The 22,593-nt window shown below is 47.0% G+C and overlaps 1 protein-coding gene across 1 annotated transcript in view; it reads left to right on the plus strand.

Annotated features, from left to right (window-relative positions):
* Positions 1 to 22,593, plus strand: part of PEX14 (peroxisomal biogenesis factor 14) — a 120,194-nt gene that overhangs the window by 89,450 nt on the left and 8,151 nt on the right. The window contains exons 4-7 of the mRNA XM_060682407.2: positions 7,305 to 7,427; positions 13,633 to 13,718; positions 16,007 to 16,109; positions 19,025 to 19,122. Of these exons, the coding sequence (XP_060538390.2) occupies positions 7,305 to 7,427; positions 13,633 to 13,718; positions 16,007 to 16,109; positions 19,025 to 19,122 (410 nt within the window). The remainder of the gene's footprint in view (positions 1 to 7,304; positions 7,428 to 13,632; positions 13,719 to 16,006; positions 16,110 to 19,024; positions 19,123 to 22,593) is intronic.

Consider the following 22,593-nt stretch of genomic DNA (forward strand, 5'->3'; position numbering starts at 1 on the left):
GTTCTTCTGCAGGAGACCCCCAAGGATGGGCTTCGTGGGGAGAGCATGAGGGCAGGGACCGAAGGGAGAAAGGCAATTCCTAATTCATTGGGAATTGGGAATTTTCTCAAACAGGCAAGGGTATAAAACATGAGTTCTTGGTGCAGGATCAGGGGTGAGTTCTAAATTTTTTTACTACCGGTTCTGTGGGCGTGGCTTATTTTGTGGGCGTGGCTTGATGGTCAGGTGTCAATTCTTTAGGATTTAGCAGAGGTACTGGTCTACCAGGCTTTTAACTGCTCGCAGAGCTGTACCGGTCTACTCATGTGTTTTTGGAGGCACCGGTCTACTCATTTGTTTTTGGAGGCACCGGTCTACTCATTTGTTTTTGGAGGCACCGGTCTACCCATTTGTTTTTGGAGGCACCGGTCTACTCATTTGTTTTTGGAGGCACAGGTCTACCACCACACTGCCTTTTAACACTGATCAGCTGTAGGGCGGCCTTTTGAAGCCCTGCAGCAAGAGTTTAAACAGTTTATTTCCTTCTAGCTGATCAGCTGGGACTCAGGAGGCAGCAATAGATTGGGGGCTGGGCCAAATAAAAGGTAAGAATAACTCGGGCGGGGGGGCCCAGCTCCCAAACAAAGAAAACCGGTTCGGTGATGTCATATCGTCACCGCTACCGGCTCGGCCGAACCGGGAGAAACCCACCAATGTGCAGGATCCAAAATTGGACTCCTCTTGCCTTTTTTGCCGGAGGATATTGGGTTGGCAAAAGTGATGTCGACTTCAGACCCCACAGGATTCTTCTTCAGAATGTGAAATTTTACGGGATGCCTTGGTTGCCTGGTGCATCAACGGGAGAGAAAGACCTATGACCGGGATGGCAAACCTATGGCACACATGCCACCACTGGCACCCAGAGTCCTCTCTGCGGGCACGCGAGCAGTCGCCCATATCTCTCTCTCTCTCTCTCTCTCTCTCTCTCTCTCTCTCTCTCTCTCTCTCTCTCTCTCTCTCTCTAAGACCCTGTCTTATATTTTTTTTGAACCCTGAAATAAGCACTTGGCCTTATTGCCATGCGCTCAAAAGCCCATTTGGGCTTATTATCAGGGAATGTCTTATTTTCAGGGGAAACAGGGTAACACGTTTGATTTATGAACCTGGCTTGCCCCGTTGCTTATCAGAAGATCGCAAAAGGGGATACCCCGGGACACTGCAACCAGGGGTAGTATGTATGTATGTTTGTATGTATTTATGTATGTATGTATGTATGTATGTATGTATGTATGTATGTATTTATTTATTTATTTATTTATTTATTTATTTATTTATTTATTTATTTATTATTGCGATTTATATGCCGCCTTTCTCCCTGGGGACTCAAGGCGGCTTACAAAATGACAAATTCCAATACAAATCACAATGAAATAAAATTAAAATCAATATTCACTTACCTTCGCTACCACTTTGCAAATGCTTGCGCAGAGGGTCAAAAAAAGGGACGTGATGACAGGTGGGCAGAGCCTCCTGCTGCCGGCGCTACCGGATCGTGCGATCCGGATAGAACCGGCTGAATTTCCCCACTGGCCGCGACCATAAACACTTGCCACTTGCCAAGCATCTGAATTTTGATCCCGCGACCACGGGGATGCTGCGACGGTCGTAACTGTGGAAAACGATCCCTTTTTGGGGTGCCCGTTGTAACTTCAAACGGTCACTAAACCAATCGTTGTAAGCTGAGGACTACCTTGTAAAGTGAAAAAAAAAAGGAAGATTCAGCAGGGAACACAACACAGTATTTGGAGAGTTAAAAAAAACAAACCCACACAGCTGCTCTTATCTAGTCTTTGGTTGCCTTGAATGGTGATCCAGATGTTTTTCAGGGGGGAAAAACATCTGTGGATGGTTTGCTTGCTTGTGAACATGATATCTCTACTCAGCTGCAAGTAGGAATATCCCCCACTTGCCTCAGGGAGGTTTGATTGGTAGAAACTTTACTTTTCTAGTAATCTGGTGTCCACAGGTGTACTGCTCAAAACACCTAGAATAGATAGAATCTATCATTCTATCTTAGATAGATGATGGATGGATGGATGGATGGATGGATGGATGGACAGATGGACAGACATAGGGAGGGAGGGAGGATGGATGGGAGGGAGGGAGGAAAGGAGGGAGGGAGGGATGATAGAGATGATAAATAGATTAGATCAGTGGTCCCCAACCTTTTTATCGCCGCGGACCAATCAGCCTTTGATAATTTTACCGTGGCCCGCTGAGCGCGCGCAGGGGTGGGGGCTTTGGGCCACACGTGCGTACCTGCGCGGGGCTCTCTTCCCTGGAGCCTTTGCGCACGGCCCAGGAGCTTTTGCGCACGGCCCAGGAGCCTTTGCGCTGCAGCGTTCATGTCCCCCGGCCGCTGCGCGGCCCGGTGCCAGGTACTCCACGGCCCGGCACCGGTCCGCGGACCGGGGGTTGGGGACCACTGGATTAGATGATAGGTAGGTAGGTAGGTAGGTAGGTAGGTAGGTAGATAGATAGATAGATAGATAGATAGATAGATAGATAGATAGATAGAGGGGATGTGGTGGCTCAGTGGCTAAGACACTGAGCTTGTCGATCGAAAGGTCGGCAGTTCAGCGGTTCGAATCCCTAGTGCCGCGGAACGGGGTGAGCTCCCGTGACTTGTCCCAGCTTCTGCCAACCTAGCAGTTCGAAAGCACGTAAAAAATGTAAGGAGAAAAAATAGGGACCACCTTTGTTGGGAAGGCAACAGTGTTCCGTGTGCCTTTGGTGTTTAGTCATGCCGGCCACATGACCACTGAGACGTCTTTGGACGGCACTGGCTCTTTGGCTTTGAAATGGAGATGAGCATCGCCCCCTAGAGTCAGGAACGGCTAGCACATATGTGCAAGGGAAACCTTTACCGGTAGGTAGGTAGGTAGGTAGGTAGGTAGGTAGGTAGGTAGGTAGGTAGATAGATAGATAGATAGATAGATAGATAGATAGATAGATAGATAATAGATTGATTGAGAAAGAAAGAAAGAAAGAAAAAGAAAGAAAGAAAGATCCCCTCTATTTTAAGAGAATCCCCAATAAAAGCCGCAGCGCTTTGGCTAATCCCATTGTTGCCAGTTAATACGACCAGATTAATACACGGAAATAAAAAAATTATCTCTTGATCCCCTCTGAACAGGATGTGAATTGAGCTAGGAGAAGGGATGGTTTAACCACGGATATTTTTTTTCTTGAGCTTTCCAGTTTGGGAGTCCTCGGGAACGAAAGATCCCTCTGTGGGTTTGTCGAGCAATCTTTAATGATAATATTTATCGCAAATGCTTTCTCCAAATGGGAAGTGGGCATTCGGTTAGGAACTTCTTAATTATTCCATGCTTACGATGGGCTTTGTAATGAGGGAATTGCAAATAAATAAAAACCGAAATGGCTTCTTAATAAGGATGGGCAGATTCTTTCCCTTTTAATGATGGGTGGAAGGCCCCGGCCCAATAAACAGCGTTCCCTATCTCAGCATCTCCTCTCCAGACAGGTTTGGGACTACAAATACCATCGTGTCTGGCCAGTCAGCAATAGAAAACAGTTACATTTTAAAAAAAAATTTGATTTATATGCCGCCCTTCTCCGGAGACTCAGGGCGGCTTACAACGCGCTAAGCAATAGCCTTCATCCTTTTGTATATTTATACAAAGTCAACTTATTGCCCCCACAACTGGGTCCTCCCTGTTGCTTATTCCTCCTCTTCCTCTCCTCCTCCTCCTCCTCCTCCTCCTCCTCCTCCTGATTCTTATTCTTCCTCTTCCTCTCCTCTTCCTCCTCCTCCTTCCTCTTCTCCTTCTCGTTCTTCTTCTCCTGATTCTTATTCCTCCTCTCTTCCTCCTCCTCCCTCTTCTCCTCCTCCTTCTCCTTCTCCTTCTCGTTCTTCTTCTCCTGATTCTTATTCCTCCTCTTCCTCTCCTCCCCCTCCTCTTCTTCCTCCTTCCCCTTCTCCTTCTCCTCCTGATTCTTATTCCTCCTCTTCCTCTCCTCCTCCTCCTCTTCCTCTTCCTCCTCCTTCCTCTTCTCCTTCTCCTTCTCCTTCTTCTGATTCTTATTCCTCCTCTTCCTTTCCTCCTCCTCCTCCTCCTCCTTCCTTTTCTTCCTCTTCTTCTTCTTTAAAAAACCAGTCCAGCTGTAGGACTTCCTTTACATATGCTGGTCAGCAGCTGGTTTCCTTACTTGCTCTTCCCCCTTTCTCTCTTTCTTGTTGGCCAAATTTTTCCCAGATGTTCTGACTGTAGCAGATGGGGAGGTGTCCCCGGCATTTCCCCCCCCAATCCGTCTTGGTCAAGATGACTTCCCCAAGCGCTGCTTGTGTGACCCAGGTGACAGCCTTCCAAACCGTGGCACCGTCAATCTAATTTCTGAAACGTTTTGAGCCCGTTTCCTCTGATCTGTTTCGGTTTTGTTCTTTTCAGTGTACTGCGTCCCAGTCGCTTCTAATCATAGCCAGACCTGTTTCCCCATTTGCCTTTTTTATTTCGGCATTTGTCATAAAATAAAGCAAATTATTCCCATCTCCAGAAACAATCTAGACTAATTAGTCGTCTAACCCAATAATTAGCTTTTTGTTTCCCTGTCTGTTTTCCTACATTATTGTTAGTTTTCTCCCCACTCTCAAGTTGTTGTTGGGTTTTTTTTTCCCTCCACGTTATTACAGATTAAAATGAGCCGCATTTGCAGTTGATGGTGCATATTTTCCCCCCCATTTGTTTATATATATATTTTTTTCCAAGAGGAAGAATGAAGGGAAACGCAATAGAAAAACTACTTCAAAAGCAGCCATAAACGCAAAGATAAATTAAGGAAATTGAATGAGCCACATTTGGAAAGTGGCAGTGAAGACTTAATAATACGCCATCGCTTAAGGTTAAATTGCAGCAGTGTGAAAGATTATGTGTTTGCCCACCCAAGTCTCTGCGAATCCAAAATTCAGGAGTAGCACTTGTTTTGCTGAAATAGTTTGCTAAGGTTTCCAGGAAACTTTTCTAGGGATTTTTCATAGTGAAGGTGACTCAAATGGTGAAGAGATCAGAACTGAACTCTGATAAGGTATGCTGAACTACAATAGAATGATAATGGATAAAAGAAATGTATAAATAATATACCCTGTTTCCGCCCAAAATAAGACACCCCCTGATAATAAGCCCAATCGGGCTTTTGAGCGCATGGCAATAAGGCCAAGTGCTTATTTCAGGGCTCAAAAAAATATAAGATAGGGTCTTATTTTCGGGGAAACACGGTACATAGATAGATAGATAGATAGATAGATAGATAGATAGATAGATAGATACCCTGTTTCCCCCAAAATAAGACATCTCCTGATAATAAGCCCAATTGGGCTTTTGAGCGCATGGCAATAAGGCCAAGCGCTTATTTCAGGGCTCAAAAAAATATAAGACAGGGTCTTATTTTCGGGGAAACACGGTAGATAGAAGAAGGATGTCTTATATACGTAAATACTGAACAGATTAATTGTATATAAGCAATAAGGTATATAGCTTCCTGAGTCTTCGGAAAAGGGCGGCATATAAATCGAACCAATAAATATATGATACTTATCCTTCATTTTAGCATGTTTGGCAAGAGAATGCCATTACACCGTGTCCAATGTTTTAATATGTGTGTGATAAAACTTTATTTTTTTTTAAAAAACGGGTTTGTTTAGCTTGGAGGAGAGAAGATAGAAGGGGAAAGGCTAGATCAGAGGTGTCAAACTCAAAGCCCGGGGACCAGATCTGACCTGTGGGGCTCCCCTGAAGGACTGGCCCGCGCTGCCTCTGGCAGCCATCGCAGCCAAAAATGGAGCTTGGGAACCTGTTTTGGCTGGCCTAGCCCCCCCCTTCCCCCCCGCCCCGAGGTCAAACACAACCCTGATGCGGCGTTCGACACCCCAGGGCTAAACTGTAGATACAAGAAAGGCGTCCAGCTATAAATTAGGCCAGATTTTGGCCCTGATATGCAAAATCTTACCTGGTGGCTCAAAGCCCTCTTAAAAAAAGAGCAAGTAGTGAATTCTTTGGTTTCGTTTACATTTGCGTAGAGCGGTAATTCGTGACAATTGCTTCCCAGTTCAGCTGGTTTAACCTTTTCCCTTTTCTGTCCCATTAACGGTTCAGTCAAAACGTTTTGGGAAACTCTGGCAACCGTTTCTTCCCGATCTCGGGGGGAGGGAGTCCCCTATGTCCTTGTGGTACCTCCGACATCAAAACAGTAGAAATACTGCAGGATCCAATCTGAGTCGGACACCAGGACCGGAGATTCAGGCTTCTGTGATTTCTAAAATTAAATCTTTGGTCCCAGTAGAAAGAGGACATTTCAGGGTCCTTTCGGTTATTTGAGGATGAGGATTTTTATTTATATAGAAGGATATTTAGATGGATTAGATTACATTAAGATTAGATTAGATTAGATTAGATTAGATTAGATTAGATTAGATTAGATTAGATTAGATTAGATTAGATTAGATTGGATGGATGGATGGATGGATGGATGGATGGATAGATAGATAGATATGGGAGGTAGGTAGGTAGGTAGGTAGGTAGGTAGGTAGGTAGGTAGGTAGGTACCGTGTTTCCCCAAAAACAAGACCTTGTCTTATATTTTTTTGAACCCCGAAATAAGTGCTTGGCCTTATTTTCGGGGATGTCTTATTACATTGGGGCGCGTGGAGCAAGATGGGGCTCCTCTTGCCGTCTTACCTGATTTCCAGCTCTGTCTCCCTAACCCTAATGGCGGGGACCGGCTGCACATATGTTTAAATATTTTTGGGGAGGGCTTATTTTCAGGGGGGGCTTATTTTTAGCGCATGCGCTCAAGAGCCCGATTGGGCTTATTATCAGGGAATGTCCTATTTCAGGGGAAACAGGGTAAATGGATTAGATAGATAGATAGATAGATAGATAGATAGATAGATAGATACTGTAGATGCATAGATAGACACATAGATAGACACATAGATAGACACATAGATAGATACATGGATACATGGATCAATGGAGGGAGGGAGATAGGGATGGATGGATGGATGGATGGATGGAATGAATATATTTATGTATATAGCATGTGTATATGTGTGTTGCGTATGTGTTTGGATAGATGTACACTTTCTTTTGAGAGCCGGCAGCAGAATTTCATTTTTAACCTGGGACGGTGTGCTTACGGTTAAAAAAAAAGACAATAAAGTTATCTTATCTTGTCTACGTTAGTAAAGAACTCCCAGGAATCAGAGAAGTTTTCTACAAACCTTTTTCCTTTCCTTCTACCCCCAGGTCTCACCGATGAAGAAATAGATTTGGCCTTCCAGCAATCGGGCACCCCGAAAGAGGAAACTCAGCCCCACAATCTCCCCCCACAGTTGGTGCCAATTCAGCCCACACAGCTCTCATCGTACAGTAAGTATTTATTTATTTATTTTATTTTATTAGTGTGATTTATATGCCGCCCTTCTCCGGAGACTCAGGGCGGCTTACAATGCCAGAAGCCATCAAGCTGCATTATTATTATTATTAGAATTATTAGAATTATTAGAATTTTTTTTTAAACAAACCAAAGCATAAAACAGCCATCATCCATTACAGCTACAGGAAGTGTATTGATCGGTTACAATTCTTTCATGCTTAATCCCATGTCCAAAATTTACAAGTTATTTAATTTCTCTTATTTGACAATTTATTGTATCCCTTTGTATTATTATTCTCATTTACCAATTATTTAACAGTGGCTTATCTCCTGTAAAAAAAAAAAAACCCGCTTCCTACATTTTATTATTACATTTATTTCATGTTTCAAGCTGCTTTATTATTTCTGAGTTATTATTTGGCCTTCTCACTTTATCCGAAGGGCTAAACAGAGTCTGTTCATCTTTTGATCGAAGGGAAAGTCTAAATCCCTCGGTGCCCTTCCCAGCGATTCCAAAATATCTTCTTCTTCGTCTCTCTTTCTCAAAAGTTGGAATTCCTTCTGATTTCCTGTTCGGGAAGAGGCACGCGCGAAAATCTCCGACCGCTCATTAGTCCCAATAAAGACGTCGTGAAAATGAACTATAACTTTGTCCCCTTGCTATAGCTTTGGCTCTTGTCCCTGTTCGGGGAGCTAGAAAGGAAATTAATTTAATTGTCTGCGACAACTCAGACGTGCAGTAAAGTTACTCCCCTTTGGATCCAAAAAGTAATTCAAAACCGTCTTCTACAAACGGGTTTTTTTTCCTGAAGCGAGGAAAGACGGGTGGGGGGAGCCCAGTTTACTTCACAACATGGTTGTAGAGTCACGACACAATCAGGGATAAATGCTATTGGACAAAGACGCCAACTGCCTGCATGTAGAAAGACAGGATGTCAGGGAAAACGGCTGGCTGAGGATGACGAGGTAGTCCTCGATTTGCGACCCAACATTTTGGTTGTTAAGTGAGGCATTTGTTAAGTGAGCTGCCCCCATTTTACAACATTCCGTTGTACAATCGCTGCCGTTGATAAGCTAGTCACCTGGTTGTTAAGTGAATGTCGCTTATCCTATTGACGCGGAAGGGAACACTGTTATGGTCATAAGTATGAACCAGTCGCCAAGCTTCTGAATTTTGATCACATCACCACGGGGATAGTGCAACAGTCATAACTGGGGGAAAAAAGGGTCACAACTCACTTGTAACTTTGAATGATCACTCCGTGAGCTGTTGTAAGTCGGGGACTACCTGCAACACCACAGGAAGATTTTTTTTACACACTGGAATTTCTTGTGCCTTCTGAAAACGATCACGCTTCACTTCAAAGGAAAGTTGCACTTTTGAATGGAAGAAGAAATGGACTCTCTTTAAAAACATTTTCAAGTAGTACAAAATTGTGGAAACCTTTTGGGAAAAGTGTATTTTCTAAAACTAGCTAATAACACCACTTTTTTTTTTTTTTTTTTTTTTGGAGTAGTACCATAAAATTAGATATCAATGGAAAGATAATTTAATCAAGAATGTAATGCAAACACTTTTATGAAGGATTTGCTATTAGAATAGCAGTTACAGTAGAAAGAAGAAAAGTGAAACACACAGAAAAAATGAGATACACAAAAATGATCACCGTGTCTGTTAATCCTTAGTTTTGTTGTTGTTGTTGTTGTTTTTTAATTAGATTTATATGCCGCCCTTCTCCGGAGACCCAGGGCGGCTTACAATGCGTTAAGCAATAGCCTTCATACTTTTGTATATTTATACAAAGTCAGCTTATTGCCCCCACAAACTGGGTTCTCAATTTACCTACCTTAGAAAGGATGGAAGGCTGAGTCAACCTTGAGCCTGGGGAGATTCGAACTTGCAATAATTGCAGACAGCTGAATGTTAATAACAGGCTATTAGTCTGTTGAGCTATCCAGGCTCCTGGATAGGTAACCTTTAGCATGAATGACGGCCTTACAACCTCTTCCCATGGAGGGAACCAAGTCTTTGAGTTCTGCAGCTGTTCTAATGTGAAACCAAGATTGAAGGATGGCTTCTATTAACTGAGTTTTATTGCTGGGTCGCTTCTGACTTAACAAGTTTCTTTAGTCAGCTCTATAGATTTTCAATTGGGTTAAGATCTGGGCTATTCCCAAGCCGTTCCAGCAGCGGAATAGGATTATCTTAAAACTCCCCCCCCAAAAAAGTGGTGTTATTAGCCATCAAACCTCAAAAATACACTTTTCCCAAAAGGTTTCTACAATTTTGGCCACGACGTAAATGAAGACTCCGATGCCCCTGCTTTGTAGGACCAGAAAGGATGATGGGCTGTTGTGTAAAAAGCTGGCAGCTACAAGTGGCCAGAGCGGACACCGGTTGACATAGCGAATCAAGCACGTTCAGGGCGTGCAAATTTGTGCACGCGCGTCGCCAGCGTGAGTTCTCCCTCTTCACATCTGCCCTTTCTGTCAAGAGGTGTCAAAACTGTTTCTTAAAAAAAAAAAAAAAAACCACCACCTCCAACTCCTTGATTTTGATTAATATAGAGAAACAAGACTTGGGCTGACTGATAATAAAACTGATAAATGACAAGCGAATTACTTGTAGCGGTAATTTATTACGTAAAATATCTTTTATTTGACATGCGATTAGTTGGAGGGAGCATCACTCAATCTGACTAGTTTAAACAGGCTCCTAAAATGAACCCCCTTACTTGTAGGAGGGATGAAGGAAAGGAGGAGGAGGAGGAGGCAAGAAGAGAGAGAGAGGGAAAAAAAAAATCTGCTATCGACATTTATGAAATACTGTCATCCCAGTGTAAGGATGGCTTAAAGTATTTAAATGATGGATAGGATTTATATGGTCTTTCTCTCCCCACTCGCCTAACCCGCTTCATTACATAGAAATTCTGGGGAGTTCCTTAGCCAAGGTGTGTTTACATCTGCTTAGCCTTCTCAAGATGACCTGAATTTTTACGATTTTCCTCGTGGGCGTTTCCCCCCCCCCCCCGAAAGGGATTGCATCAGAGGGAAACGGGTGTCTTTTGCAAAAACCATCTTTCTAAATCCCGACAGAATAACAGTTCTAGGTTGCTTCTCTCCTTGATTAGTTTCCATCCTTTGCTTCTTGTCCTGCCTTCGGGTGCTTTGGAGAATAGCTTGACCTCCTCTTCTTGGTGGCAGCCTCAGAAGACTGCTATCATATCACCCCTAGTCCTTCTTTTCATTAAGGTAAAGGTTCCCCTCGCACATATGTGCTAGTCATTCCCGACTCTAGGGGGCGGTGCTCATCTCCGCTTCAAAGCCGAAGAGCCAGCGCTGTCCGAAGACGTCTCCGTGGTCATGTGGCCGGCGTGACTCAACGCCAAAGGCACACGGATCGCTCTTACCTTCCCACCAAAGTTGGTCCCTGTTTTTCTATTTGCATTCTGCTAGGTTGGCAGAAGCTGGGACAAGTCACGGGAGCTCACCCCGTTATGCAGCGCTAGGGATTCGAACTGCTGAGCTGCCGACCTTTCGATCGACAAGCTCAGCGTCTTAGCCACTGAGCCACCGCGTCCCTTCATTAAAGTAGACATCCCCAATTCCAGCAGCCCTTCTTCATATGTTTTACCCTTCAGTCCCCCTAATCATCTTTCTTGTTCTTCTCTTCACTCTTTCTAGAGTCTCTACATTTATTTTATTTTTATTTTTTTAGTGTAGTAGCTTGGTCCTATAAACGGGCATCACATGATGTTGGTGACATCTGGCCCTTTAAGCATGCCACTGTGCATGCAGTATTTTTATTTCGGAAGAAAGTTATCTCACCTCGGCACCTCTGACAATATTCTGAGTTGCTGTTTTGGTTAGGGTCCCGTCCCCCTCCCCAGTGCATTGATGTTCATGGTTGAAACTTTGGAAACACTGCTTTTAGCTCTTCCACGCAGCCCTTCCTAGTTTCTGCATTTATAAGTGAGCTTAAAATTCTGAATCCACAACAAGTGTTTTTTTCAATGTTGGTGGCTGGAAGATGGCAACGCCGGCTGGGGAATTCTGGGAGTGGAAGTCCACCCCCTCTTCGAGCTGCCAGCTATGGAAAACGCCCTGCAATTACCGTATTTTTTGGAGTATAAGACGCACCGGAGTATAAGACGCACCTTAGTTTTTGGGGAGGAAAATAAGAAAAAAGCTGATTGGCAGATGGATCGGCCTCCCGGAATACCTCCAATCAGCTGTTCCCAGAGGCGAATTTTAGCAACAGGTTCCTTGGTTGTGAGCTCTGTGCCTTGCTTTTTTTTTTTTGCTTTTTTTTCTGCCTCTGAAACTTCTGAAACTCTGTTTCAGAAAAAACTTTTTTTTCTGCCTCTGAAAGCCTCCGAAACAGCTTCAGAAAAAAAGCCTCTGAAGCTCTGTTTGGAGGCTTCTTTTCCGAAGCTTCGTTTCTGATGCTTTTTTCAGCCTCTGAAACCTCCATTTGAGAAGCCGGGCGGGGCTACATTCAGAGTATAAGACGCACCCAGATTTTCACCCTCTTTTTTGGGGGGGGGGGAAAGGTGCGTCTTATACTCCGAAAAATACGGTAAGTAAGCATTTTTTTTTCCTTTTCTTTTGGGAATCTTGAAAACCTGGTGTCCCCGAGTCAGATTTGCTTAAAGCGGGCACGAGAAATCGGCCTCACCTCACACATTTTATCTCTGGAAAAGTCTGCAAAAGTGGCTGATATTGGGCAGCCCCCAGCATCAGATCCGGGGCTACCTACCGGTTTGATTTTCCTTTCCCACCCCACCCGTTGCAGCCAGGAAAGCAAATGGCAAAGTCTCAAAATACCACCCCACCTCCGCTTCCAATTAGTTCTTCCCTTTCTCCTCGTCCTCTTTTATTTTTTGCCACCAGACAAAATTGTTTCACGCCTGCCGAAAAATGCGCAAAATGGCATTTCGGCTCCTTCTCTTTATAGACTCTCTGAACTTTCTGAAAGATCATCCCAGTCCCTTTTCATTAATAATGAAAACCAAGGGGCAATAAAATGTTCTTAGCAGGAGCATGATGGGAACGGAGGGAGAGATGGAAGGGGTGAGAGGCCAGCACGGATGGGGTTGGGCAGGGAGACCCACAGGTGTCTCCTGGGCTGTTTTTGGAGGTCAAAGCAGTAGAGATTGGGGATGGGGTGGGGTGGGGAAGCGGTCTTTGCTGTAGTTCAAACCCCAAATTATTGGCCGTATAAAGATGTCAATTTGTCTTCTGTGACGGTCAGGAGTAACCCCTTCATTCACAAGACCCAGATTGAGGTAGAGGTTAGCGATCAAAGACAGGGATGGGAACACAGGTAAATCCTCGACTTACAACCACAATGGAGCCCCAGATTCCAGTTGCTTAAGCATTTGTTAAGTGACTTTTGCCCCATTTTAAAACTTTTTCCCCTCACCCTTGTTAAGCGAATCACTGCAATTGTTTAAGCAAGTCACTGCAATTGTTAAGCGAGTCACTGCAATTCTTACGCGAGTCACTGCAATTCTTACGCGAATCCCTGCCATTCTTACGCAAGTCACTGCAATTCTTAAGTGAATCCCTGCCATTCTTAAGCGGATCACTGCAATTAAGCGAATCACTACAATTCTTAAGCGGATCACTGCAATTCTTAAGTGAATCACTGCAATTCTTAAGCGAATCCCTGCCATTCTTAAGCGAATCACAGCAATTCTTAAGCGAATCACTACAATTGTTAAACGAATCACTGCAATTCTTAAGCGAATCATGCCATCATTAAGCGGTCTCCCCCTCCCACCCACCCCTCACTGATTTTGCTTGTCAAACGTCAGCCAGGAAGGTCTCACAATGGCGATCACGTGATCCCAGGGACGGGGCAGCCGTCGTAAATACATGCCAAGCTCCCGGGTTTGGAGATGCTGCAACGGTCACAGGTGTGAAAATAAATAATTCCTAAATTAATTCAGTTGTAAGTCGAGGTCTACCTGTACACGTCCCATTTCCCCTTCCCCCCTCCCCATCGTTCGGGTCTCCAGCCTTCCGGAAGATAAATCTTAAGGTATTTCTATCCTTTCTTAAGAGAGTGATTGAAACACTTAAGGGGTCGGGGAAGGAGATGCCTCTGCACCTTTCTGACGATATGTGACTTTCCCCCCCTCTAATATATTTCTTTTTCTTTCTTTTCTTTGCTTGCCTGCTTTTCCTCCTCAGGTCCCCCGAGTTCCAGATGGAGAGATTATGGTGCCCTAGCAATTATTATGACTGGCATTGCAATCGGTTTCCACCAGCTTTACAAGGTAAGAGATTCTGATTTCCTTGGGGGTGCAAAGCCACCCTTCACCCCCAGCTTCCCAGTTTTTCGTTCCACCCTCCTGACTAACAGGCATCAAAGGAACGGCTTCTTGGCAAGAGACACTCACAGCCATTGCCTTCCTTGCTCCCCTGCCCGCTCCTGTCAAGACGGGAATCTTTTATTCTGGTCGTATTTGAAGGGCTGGGCCAGGAGCTCAGTATCTTAACTCACCTGGTTCCTTCCTGTTTCCATGGATCGTACTGGCATAGCTTCCCAAATAAAGGTAAAGGTTCCCCTTGCACATACGTGCTAGTCGTTCCCGACTCTAGGGGGCGGTGCTCATCTCCGTTTCAAAGCCGAAGAGCCAGCGCTGTCCGAAGACGTCTCCGTGGTCATGTGGCCGGCGTGACTCAACGCCAAAGGCGCACGGAACGCTGTTCCCTTCCCACCAAAGGTGGCCCCTATTTTTTTCTACTTGCCTTTTTTACGTGCTTTCGAACTGCTAGGTTGGCAGAAGCTGGGACAAGTCACGGGAGCTCACCCCCGTTACGCGGCACTGGGGATTCGAACCGCTGAACTGCCGACTTTTCGATCGACAAGCTCAACGTCTCAGCCACTGAGCCACCGCGTCCCTATCTTCCCAAATACGCCTCTATCATTTATCAGCCGAAGATATAAGCACGCTATTCTACAAGTCAAATCCTCTCCTTTGGCTTCATGTTCCTTTCAGTTTTGGGTGACTTGCTCGCAGGTAGCACGTTCCTGGGAATGCAGGCCACTGAATAAAATAAAGAAATAAAACCACTGTGCGATTGCGACAGTGGTAAGAAGTAAAGCTCAGATCTCTGGGTGTTAAAAGGAGTTTTTTTTTTCCCCTCCCCATTTTCATTCATGAAATGTTAAGGGCTATGCAAATTCGTACACACAGCCGAGACCAAAATAGCTGTATTATTAAAAGTGCAGAACATATTTCCTAGCCCTAGGCACTTCCACTCGGTACGCATATATTTTTTTTAACGTAGTAAACTCTCTCGAAGAATTACCTTTAAAACACTCTTTTCTACATCTGTACTTTTTAATGCCTTTTATAAAACGAGGATAGCTCTAGAATGATGAAGAGCTAAACCGAAGAACCTGGCTGCCTTTAAAATTAGCTTCGAGTTTATTTCAGAGCGGCTAACCGTAGATTTGGCGCTGTTTGACAAAACTAATTCAACCGCAGCATCTCGGCTTGTGGCGGTTGGCACGAGAGGAGAAACGAAAGCGGAGAAAAAGATCCGGGGCCCTTATGGAATCAGGATTGAATTGTCTGTGCTCAAAACAGTGCCTTCATATAAAATATCATACAAAGCCTCAATTAAGGAATTTTGCCATGGCTTTTATACGTTGGTGCTTGGACTCGGCCAATAAAACGTGAATGTATGGGATGCGTTACCTTGAATTGGAAGCTAACCGTGATTTGGCACCATGACCGAGGTGTCACAAATCAGTTTGCTTAATTGTGGCTTCGGACACTTCCAGTCTTCCGAGGTCATTAAAATGAGGGGGGACTCTCTAAACCGCTTAGAGAGAGCTCTAAAGCATTGTGAAGCAGTATATAAGTCTAAGTGCTATTGCTACTTTCCTTCCTTCCTTCCTTCCTTCCTTCCTTCCTTCCTTCCTTCCTTCCTTCCTTCCTTCCTTCCTTCCTGTTAGAATACAATATTGCAGACTAACTCTGCCCGCAGCCAGGAAGTTCGATCCTGACCAGCTCAAAGTTGACTCAGCCTTCCATTCTCCCGAAGTCCGTAAAATGAGAACCCGGATTGTTGGAGGCAAGAGGCTGACTCTGTAAACCGCTTAGAGAGGGCCCTGTGAAGCGGTATATAAGTCTTAAGTGCTAGCGTTATTGCTATATCATGATGGGGCTAAGATCCCATCACTGCCTCTCCCCCCTCTGCTCCCACTCCCTCTCTCTCTCTCCCGCTCCCTCTCTCTCTCTCTCCCTCTCTCTCTCCCCCTCCCTCTCCCTCTTCCTCTCTCTTTGGAGGCCGGTGAGGCCAACAGGCCGGTTTTTGCTCTCCCAAGGCATCCGCGCATCCCATTATTGGCCTCACCGGCCTCCAGAAGGCAGTTGGGGGCTGGCGAGTAGGCGGAGCGATGTGGGCAGGACAGCCTGGTCGTTCCACGCGGGCCGGATTAATGGCTTTGGCGGGCTGTGTCTCGCCTGGGGGCCATACTTTGAGGACCCCTGATTTAGGAATTTAGGAACCCACCCACCCACCCAACTGTCTCTTTTCCCCTTTTCTGCAGAAGTATCTGCTTCCCTTGATTGTGGGCGGCAAGGAAGACAGGAAACAGTTGCAGAGGATCGAGTCAAACATCTCCGAAATGAGTGGCAGCGTGACGCAGACAGGTAAGAGATTAATGATCCCATCAGCTCCTGCCCCCCCCCCCCCCGGTCACAGCCCCTCTCCCGGCATCTGCCCCCCCTCCCTCCCTTGCCTGCCTTGCCCGCCTTCCTTCCTTCCTTTTCTCCCCAACCTTTTTTCCCCCCCGTCCTCACTTTATGTGGCGACTTCATTTATCTGCTCTGAGAAATCTGTTCACATTTGCAAATGAAGCTGCCGTCATTTCAGTTTAATTTGAAATTGCTTGTTTACTGTCGGCGCGGCCTCAATTAATTATGTTTTTACCGAAAGGCTCCCAACCTCAGAATATTAATAAGGGGGAATAAAATGACAGCCTTTCGAAGGGGCTGCAAAGTTCATTTTTAATTTCTGCTTCTTGGAGTATTTTCTTTGGGGTCGGGTGTTTTGGTTACACACACACACACACACAGAGACTTGCACACACACACACACGGGCACGCTCAAATAGATGTATAGATATAATGAAAATGGCACCTGTTTCCCCTCTTCTCAAGTCACATTTTTTCCCCTTCCAAGAATTCAGCACGGGTCAGGAATGTCTGTAATTATGGAGCGTCTCCTGACCCCGTCAGCTTCCTCTGTTATTGATTCTATAGGGCACTGTTTATTATCCGTGCCCCCGTGAGATGGCCTAGATTAGCTGCTCCTGTCATGCTTGTGGAATGTTTCCTTTGCAAGCCTCATTATTGGACGGAATTCCTGAATTATAATTTTGAACCAAACCGCCCCCCCCTCTTCTCCCCCGCCCCTCTTACCCACAAAAAGCTCTCCCCTCCCCCCAATACGTGTTGAGTTCTCACTTCCACGTTGGATGGTTCCTCAGTCCAAGCTTTGCTGAATTGGACACCTGCTTCCCCCTTGGATGCGTTGCGTTGGTAGCCCACAGCATTTCAGCCTCTTCCCCCCCCCCACCTCTGCTACAGCATGTAGAAGAGGTGTTCCCAATCTTGAATCCCAGCTTGGAGATGGGTAAACTCCCAGAATTCCCCAGCCAGCCTGGGTTTGAAGGTGGGGGGGGGAGCATCTGAGAGACTTGATGAGTCTAGCTTGGAAGAGAGAGGTACAGTTGAACAGGTGATAAGAGAATAATTTGTGCATTCCATCACGGAGGGAGGGGGGGGAAGGAAGGAAGGAAGGAAGGAAGGAAGGAAGGAAGGAAGGAAAGAAAAGATGGAGAAGGGAGGGTCAACCGTCCCACTGTCAGCTCATGAAGCTTGGATAGGAGAAGTGTAAAGTAAAGGAAGAGTGGAAAGAGGAAGGAAAGAGTGGAAGGAAGGAGTGGGAAGAGGAAGGGGAGGAAGGAAGGAGTGGGAGGAAGGAAGGAAGGAAGGAAGGAAGGAAGGAAGGAAGGAAGGAAGGAAGGGTGAGAAGAAGAAGGAAGGAGTGGGAAGAGGGAGGGAGGAAGAGTGGGAAGAGGAAGGAAGGAGTGGGAAGGTGAAGGAGAAGAAGGAAGGAGTGGGAGGAAGGAAGAGTGGGAGGAGTGGGAGGAAGAAAGAATGGGAAGAGGGAGGAAGGAAGGAAGGAGGGAAGAGGAAGGAGAGGAAGGAAGGAGTGGGAAGAGGGAGGAAGAGTGGGAAGAGGGAGCGGAGGAAGGAAGGAGTGGGAAGAGGGAGGAAGGAAGGAGTGGGAAGAAGAAGGAAGAGTGGGAGGAAGGAAGAGTGGGAAGAGAGAGGAGAGGAAGGAAGGAGTGGGAAGAGGAAGGGGAGGAAGGAAGGAGTGGGAAGAAGGAAGAGTGGGAAGAGCGAGGAGAGGAAGGAAGGAGTGGGAAGAGGAAGGGGAGGAAGGAAGGAGTGGGAAGAAGGAAGAATGGGAGGAGGAAGGAATGAAGGAGTGGAAGGAAGGAAGGAGAGGAAGGAAGGAAGGGGAGGGAAGGAAGAGTGGGAAGAGGAAGAGGGAGGAAGGAAGGAGTGGGAGGAAGGAAGAGTGGGAAGAGGAAGAGGGAGGAAGGAAAGAGTGGGAGGAAGGAAGAGTGGGAAGAGGAAAGAAGGAGTGGGAGGAAGGAAGAGTGGGAAGAGGAAAGAAGGAGTGGGAGGAAGGAAGGAGTGGGAAGAGGAAGGGGAGGAAGGAAGGAGTGGGAAGAAGGAAGAATGGGAGGAGGAAGGAATGAAGGAGTGGAAGGAAGGAAGGAAGAGTGGGAAGAGGGAGGAAGGAAGGAGAGGAAGGAAGGAAGGGGAGGGAAGGAAGAGTGGGAAGAGGAAGAGGGAGGAAGGAAGGAGTGGGAGGAAGGAAGAGTGGGAAGAGGAAGAGGGAGGAAGGAAAGAGTGGGAGGAAGGAAGAGTGGGAAGAGGAAAGAAGGAGTGGGAGGAAGGAAGGAGTGGGAAGAGAGAGGAGAGGAAGGAAGGAGTGGGAAGAGGAAGGAAGGAAACTAGGAAACCTCTTGAAAGATCTCATTAGTCTTTCTGGGGGAGGGGGGGCGTTGAGGAAGACAGACCCTGCTGTGCGTTCAGGGGATCTCTGCCGTCCAGTGAGGCCTGTGGACTCTTGTCTGCCTTTTGGCCCCAGCTTCCTCCCTGGGCAGCCGGCAAAGCCTTTTCCCCGGCCTGCCCTGGAGGCAGATAAATTACCCTGACGCTGCACCCATTCAGAGAAACGGTGCAAATCACAGGCGGTCCTAATTAGAAGGGAGAGGTTTCAGACGGAGGCCCTGTGAGCTACAGACATCTATACAAAGGGGAGATAAAGGAGGAACGGTGAAGATTAGATACAGCCCAGGTAGATTACGGCAGAGCTCAGATAAATTATAAGCAGTTAGAGGAGGAAGGGGAAGCTGGGAGATAAATCAGACCGGGGGGGGGGACGAGAAATGCGGGAGATCTGCCGCTCCGCGTTCGAGGAATCTCGTTCTCCTCCTTGTGTGCCTGTCCTGATTTAATCATCTTCCTCCTTTTTCCTCGCACAGTGACTCAGCTCCAGAGCACTTTAGCCTCGGTCCAGGAGCTGCTCGTCCAACAGCAGCAGAAAATCCAGGAGTTAACCCAAGAGCTGGCGACCTCCAAGGTACCTCGCTTCCCCGCTCACCTACGATTTTTCCAGCCATCGACAAAGTTTTTGTGAGCCTTTTCTCACCTCCCACCTCCGTTCCCCACCCCCCCACATCCCAATCAGATGGCTGGAAAAGCCCCAGAGAGAGAGGGAGCAAGAATGCTCTTATCGAGGGCCCTCTCTACCATAAAGGCTGAACGGAACCTCCATGTTCAGTAGAAGTCTAGCTCAGAGGGGGTCCTCAACCTTTCGGACCTCAGGGACCACTAACTTCATAATTTTAAACCCCGCGCGCCACTAATACGATCTGCCTAATGACTGGCTGGGTGGGCGTGGCTAGGTGATCATGTGACTGGGTGGGCGTGGTCAACTCGATGTCACTCACATCGAGGGGCGCCTCGCCGGCCTCTACTCACCCCTCCCAGCCACGCCTCGCCTCCCCTCCCCGTCTGGGCTCCTTAGAGCCCCAACAGGAAGCAGTTGTTGGAGCTTAAGCAGCCACCACGAGAAAGAGTTGGCAAAACAGCTGGCTCAGTTCAAATTGGATCTGGTCGAGAAGGAGGCTCAGGACTAGGAGCATAGGCTTTCCAAGCAGAGGGAGGACCTGCAGGAGTGAAAGGCCAGGTACCGGCACCTGGAGGCTCAGCGGGCTGGGATGGTCAGCCAGTTCCAGGCCATGATGCAGTCCACGGACCACCAGTTGGTGACCGCTTACTCTAGCTCATTGCCAGTGCCGACCGAAAAAAATCTCAAGGGATCGGTTGAATGGGTTTAATGGAGAAGCGACTAAAAAAAAATTTACTACCGTATTTTTCGGAGTATAAGATGCAACCTACCTTTTATGGTGAGGAAAGCAAGAAAAAGAAATCTGCCTCTACCTCCCAGCAATTTTGCCTCCTTGCAGCAAACAGCCTGCTTTACTTTCATTTTTGTTTTAAGCATAGCTTGATTAGCACAAGGGGGAAAAAAAATCTGCTCCTAGCAATTTACCTCCTTGCAGCAAGCAGCAGAGGCCCGGGCAAAACAGCTGAGAGTCTGGAGGCCGATCCAACGGACGATCAACTTGTGCTAATTAGGCTGTGCTGAAGCTGAAACGGGCTGTTTTTTCTTGCTGCAAGGAGGTAAATTGCTGGGAGGCAGAGGCCAAAGGGTGGGGGCCAGTGGGTGGACGGGGCTACGTTCACCCTTTTTAGGGGCGAAAAAGGTGTGTTTTATACTCCGAAAAATACGGTAAGTGGTCCCCTTACCTCCATCATTTAGGACAGGGGGCTGCAACCTTAACCATTCGAAGAGCCAATTGGACCCATTTCCCACAGAAAAGAAAACACCGGGAGCCACAAAACCCTTCCCGTGCCTGACTATTTCTTGAGCGGCCACAAAACTAGCATATGTAGTCGAATTAAATGTTCTGTTTTCTTCTGAAACTTTTCTTTTCTTGGATTTATCCATGGTTGGCCTACCAGGGGTTGAAAAGCTCAATAAATCACGTGCCGGCAGATGTCGCACATTGGCAATTGTGACGCGTATTTTGAGTGCCTGGGAGCCGCAGCAGAGGGGTGAAAGAGCCACATGCGGCTCCAGAGCCACAGGTTGCTGACCCCTGATTTAGGAGGTGGTCCGTCGGGGCGGATGTGGTAGACCAAGCAATGGGGATACTTAGAGCATCCACGAGCCAGGATTGCCCCCCCCCATTCGTGTTTCATTTCATGCCCTCTTTTAGCTGTCTTGGGTGGCCTGCAGCCGGGCAGGAAACAGGATCTCGGTCTGAAGTGTTACTATTAAGAGCACATGTCATGCTTTAAAGGAAAAAAGCATGGGGGGTGGATTCACGGATGGGGAGGAAAGTTCAAAAGACTCCCCCCATTTTTTAAATAAAATACACAAACACACACATCTTAATATAGCTGCGCTCTGCCCTAACAATCAAAAACTTTCTTCATCCGTACAGAACGAGAGAGAGAGAGAGAGGGAGAGAAACAAACTTGGCTGAACTCGTAAACCGTAGAATAAAAAACAAAACGGGAAAAGTAAGAGTTTTTCCAGCTGCCATGTAAAGTTTTTCTATCCGCTGATTAGTGGCACGTTGCAAGCATTAAAAAGAGAGGCTTGAAGCAATTAAAGGAATTTACACCCAGTTTTCAAAAGCCGGGGATGGGAGTGGGGGGGGGAGAGAGAAGGAGAAGATACAAGGCCAAGCTCCAGACGTACATTTTCCACTCGGTGTGTGCGTGTGGTGTGCCTGCGTCGGTGACTCTGGTGTGTTTTAAAAGAGGCTGCCTTAAAAAGGCCCAGATGTCAGGTTTTTTTTTTCTTTCTGAAATCCTCCAGCATCTGGCACCAGATGTGCCTTTTGCAAGCCAGCCAGTTTGGAGAGCTCTCTCTCTCTCTCCTTAATGTACTTCTGCAGACTTTCAAAGGGCCGAGAGAGCCAAAACGGTGGCTGCCAGGCAGCGTGAAGTGGGGAGATCTTGGCCTTCCCCTGGGGACCACATCTGTGCCTGCGTTGCCAGCTGTGACAACGCCAGCCAGAGCAGAAGCTCTGGAGCTGGCTGTTTAAATCTTAACAGGCGGCATCGGCAAAGCGGAGGCTCTTGGAAATCAAAGTTCCATTCATTCTGAGCTGGGCACAGGGTGGTATTTTTCAGACAGATGCGCCCTGCTTCTCGTGGCATCTCCTGCTAATTCAGCCCCCCCCCTTCCCCTCCTGTTGAGCCTGGCACCTTAACCACAAGACCACACTGCAACCCACCCCAGGACAATCGGGCAAAAACGATCTCTGCTGGAATCCGCAGGTGGCACGCGGAGCCATATCTGTGGGCACGCAAGTGTTGCCCTAGCTCAACTCATGCGCACGCTGGTCATCTGATTTTTGGGCCTTCTGGGCCTACCGGAAGCCAGGAAATGGGCGGTTTCCGGCCTCCGGAGAGCCTCCGCAGGGCTGGGGAAGGCTGTTTTGGCCCTCCCCAGGCTCCTAGAAAGTCTCTGGAGCCTGGGGAGGGCGAAAAACAAGCCCACCGTGCCATCGCGTGCCAAAAGTGGGGGTTGGCGGGGGTTTGCGTGCGCAGGGGGACGGGCGCAGCATTGAATTATGAGTGTGGGCACCCGCGTGCACAACTCCCCCGCGTTCCCCCCGCTTTTGGCACGTGATGGCCAAAAGGTTAGCCATCCCTGCCCTATACGATTTCAGACAGGTGGCTGTCCAGTTGTCAACTTGCAAAGCTTTCAAGTTGCCATGAGCAGGAGGGAGGGAGAACTGAAGTGCATTCCATTCATTCTTCCTGACCACAGTCAGAAGGAGGGTGTTAGGTTTCACAGCCAGCCAAAGTGGCTAATTGGAGAGTGTGATTTATGACATGGCCAGAGAGGAGGGGAGAGACAGGGTCATAAGGGAACGTAAATCTACGTGGGATCAGTCCTAACTGCATCCGAGTATTGCCGGAATGTTGCTCCTAATAAATGACTATATTTCCTTTGAAGTTTGGATCA

The sequence above is a fragment of the Pantherophis guttatus genome, chromosome 15 (genome assembly GCF_059756535.1).
Source record: "Pantherophis guttatus breed Tessera chromosome 15, ASM5975653v1, whole genome shotgun sequence".
NCBI lineage: Eukaryota > Metazoa > Chordata > Lepidosauria > Squamata > Colubridae > Pantherophis > Pantherophis guttatus.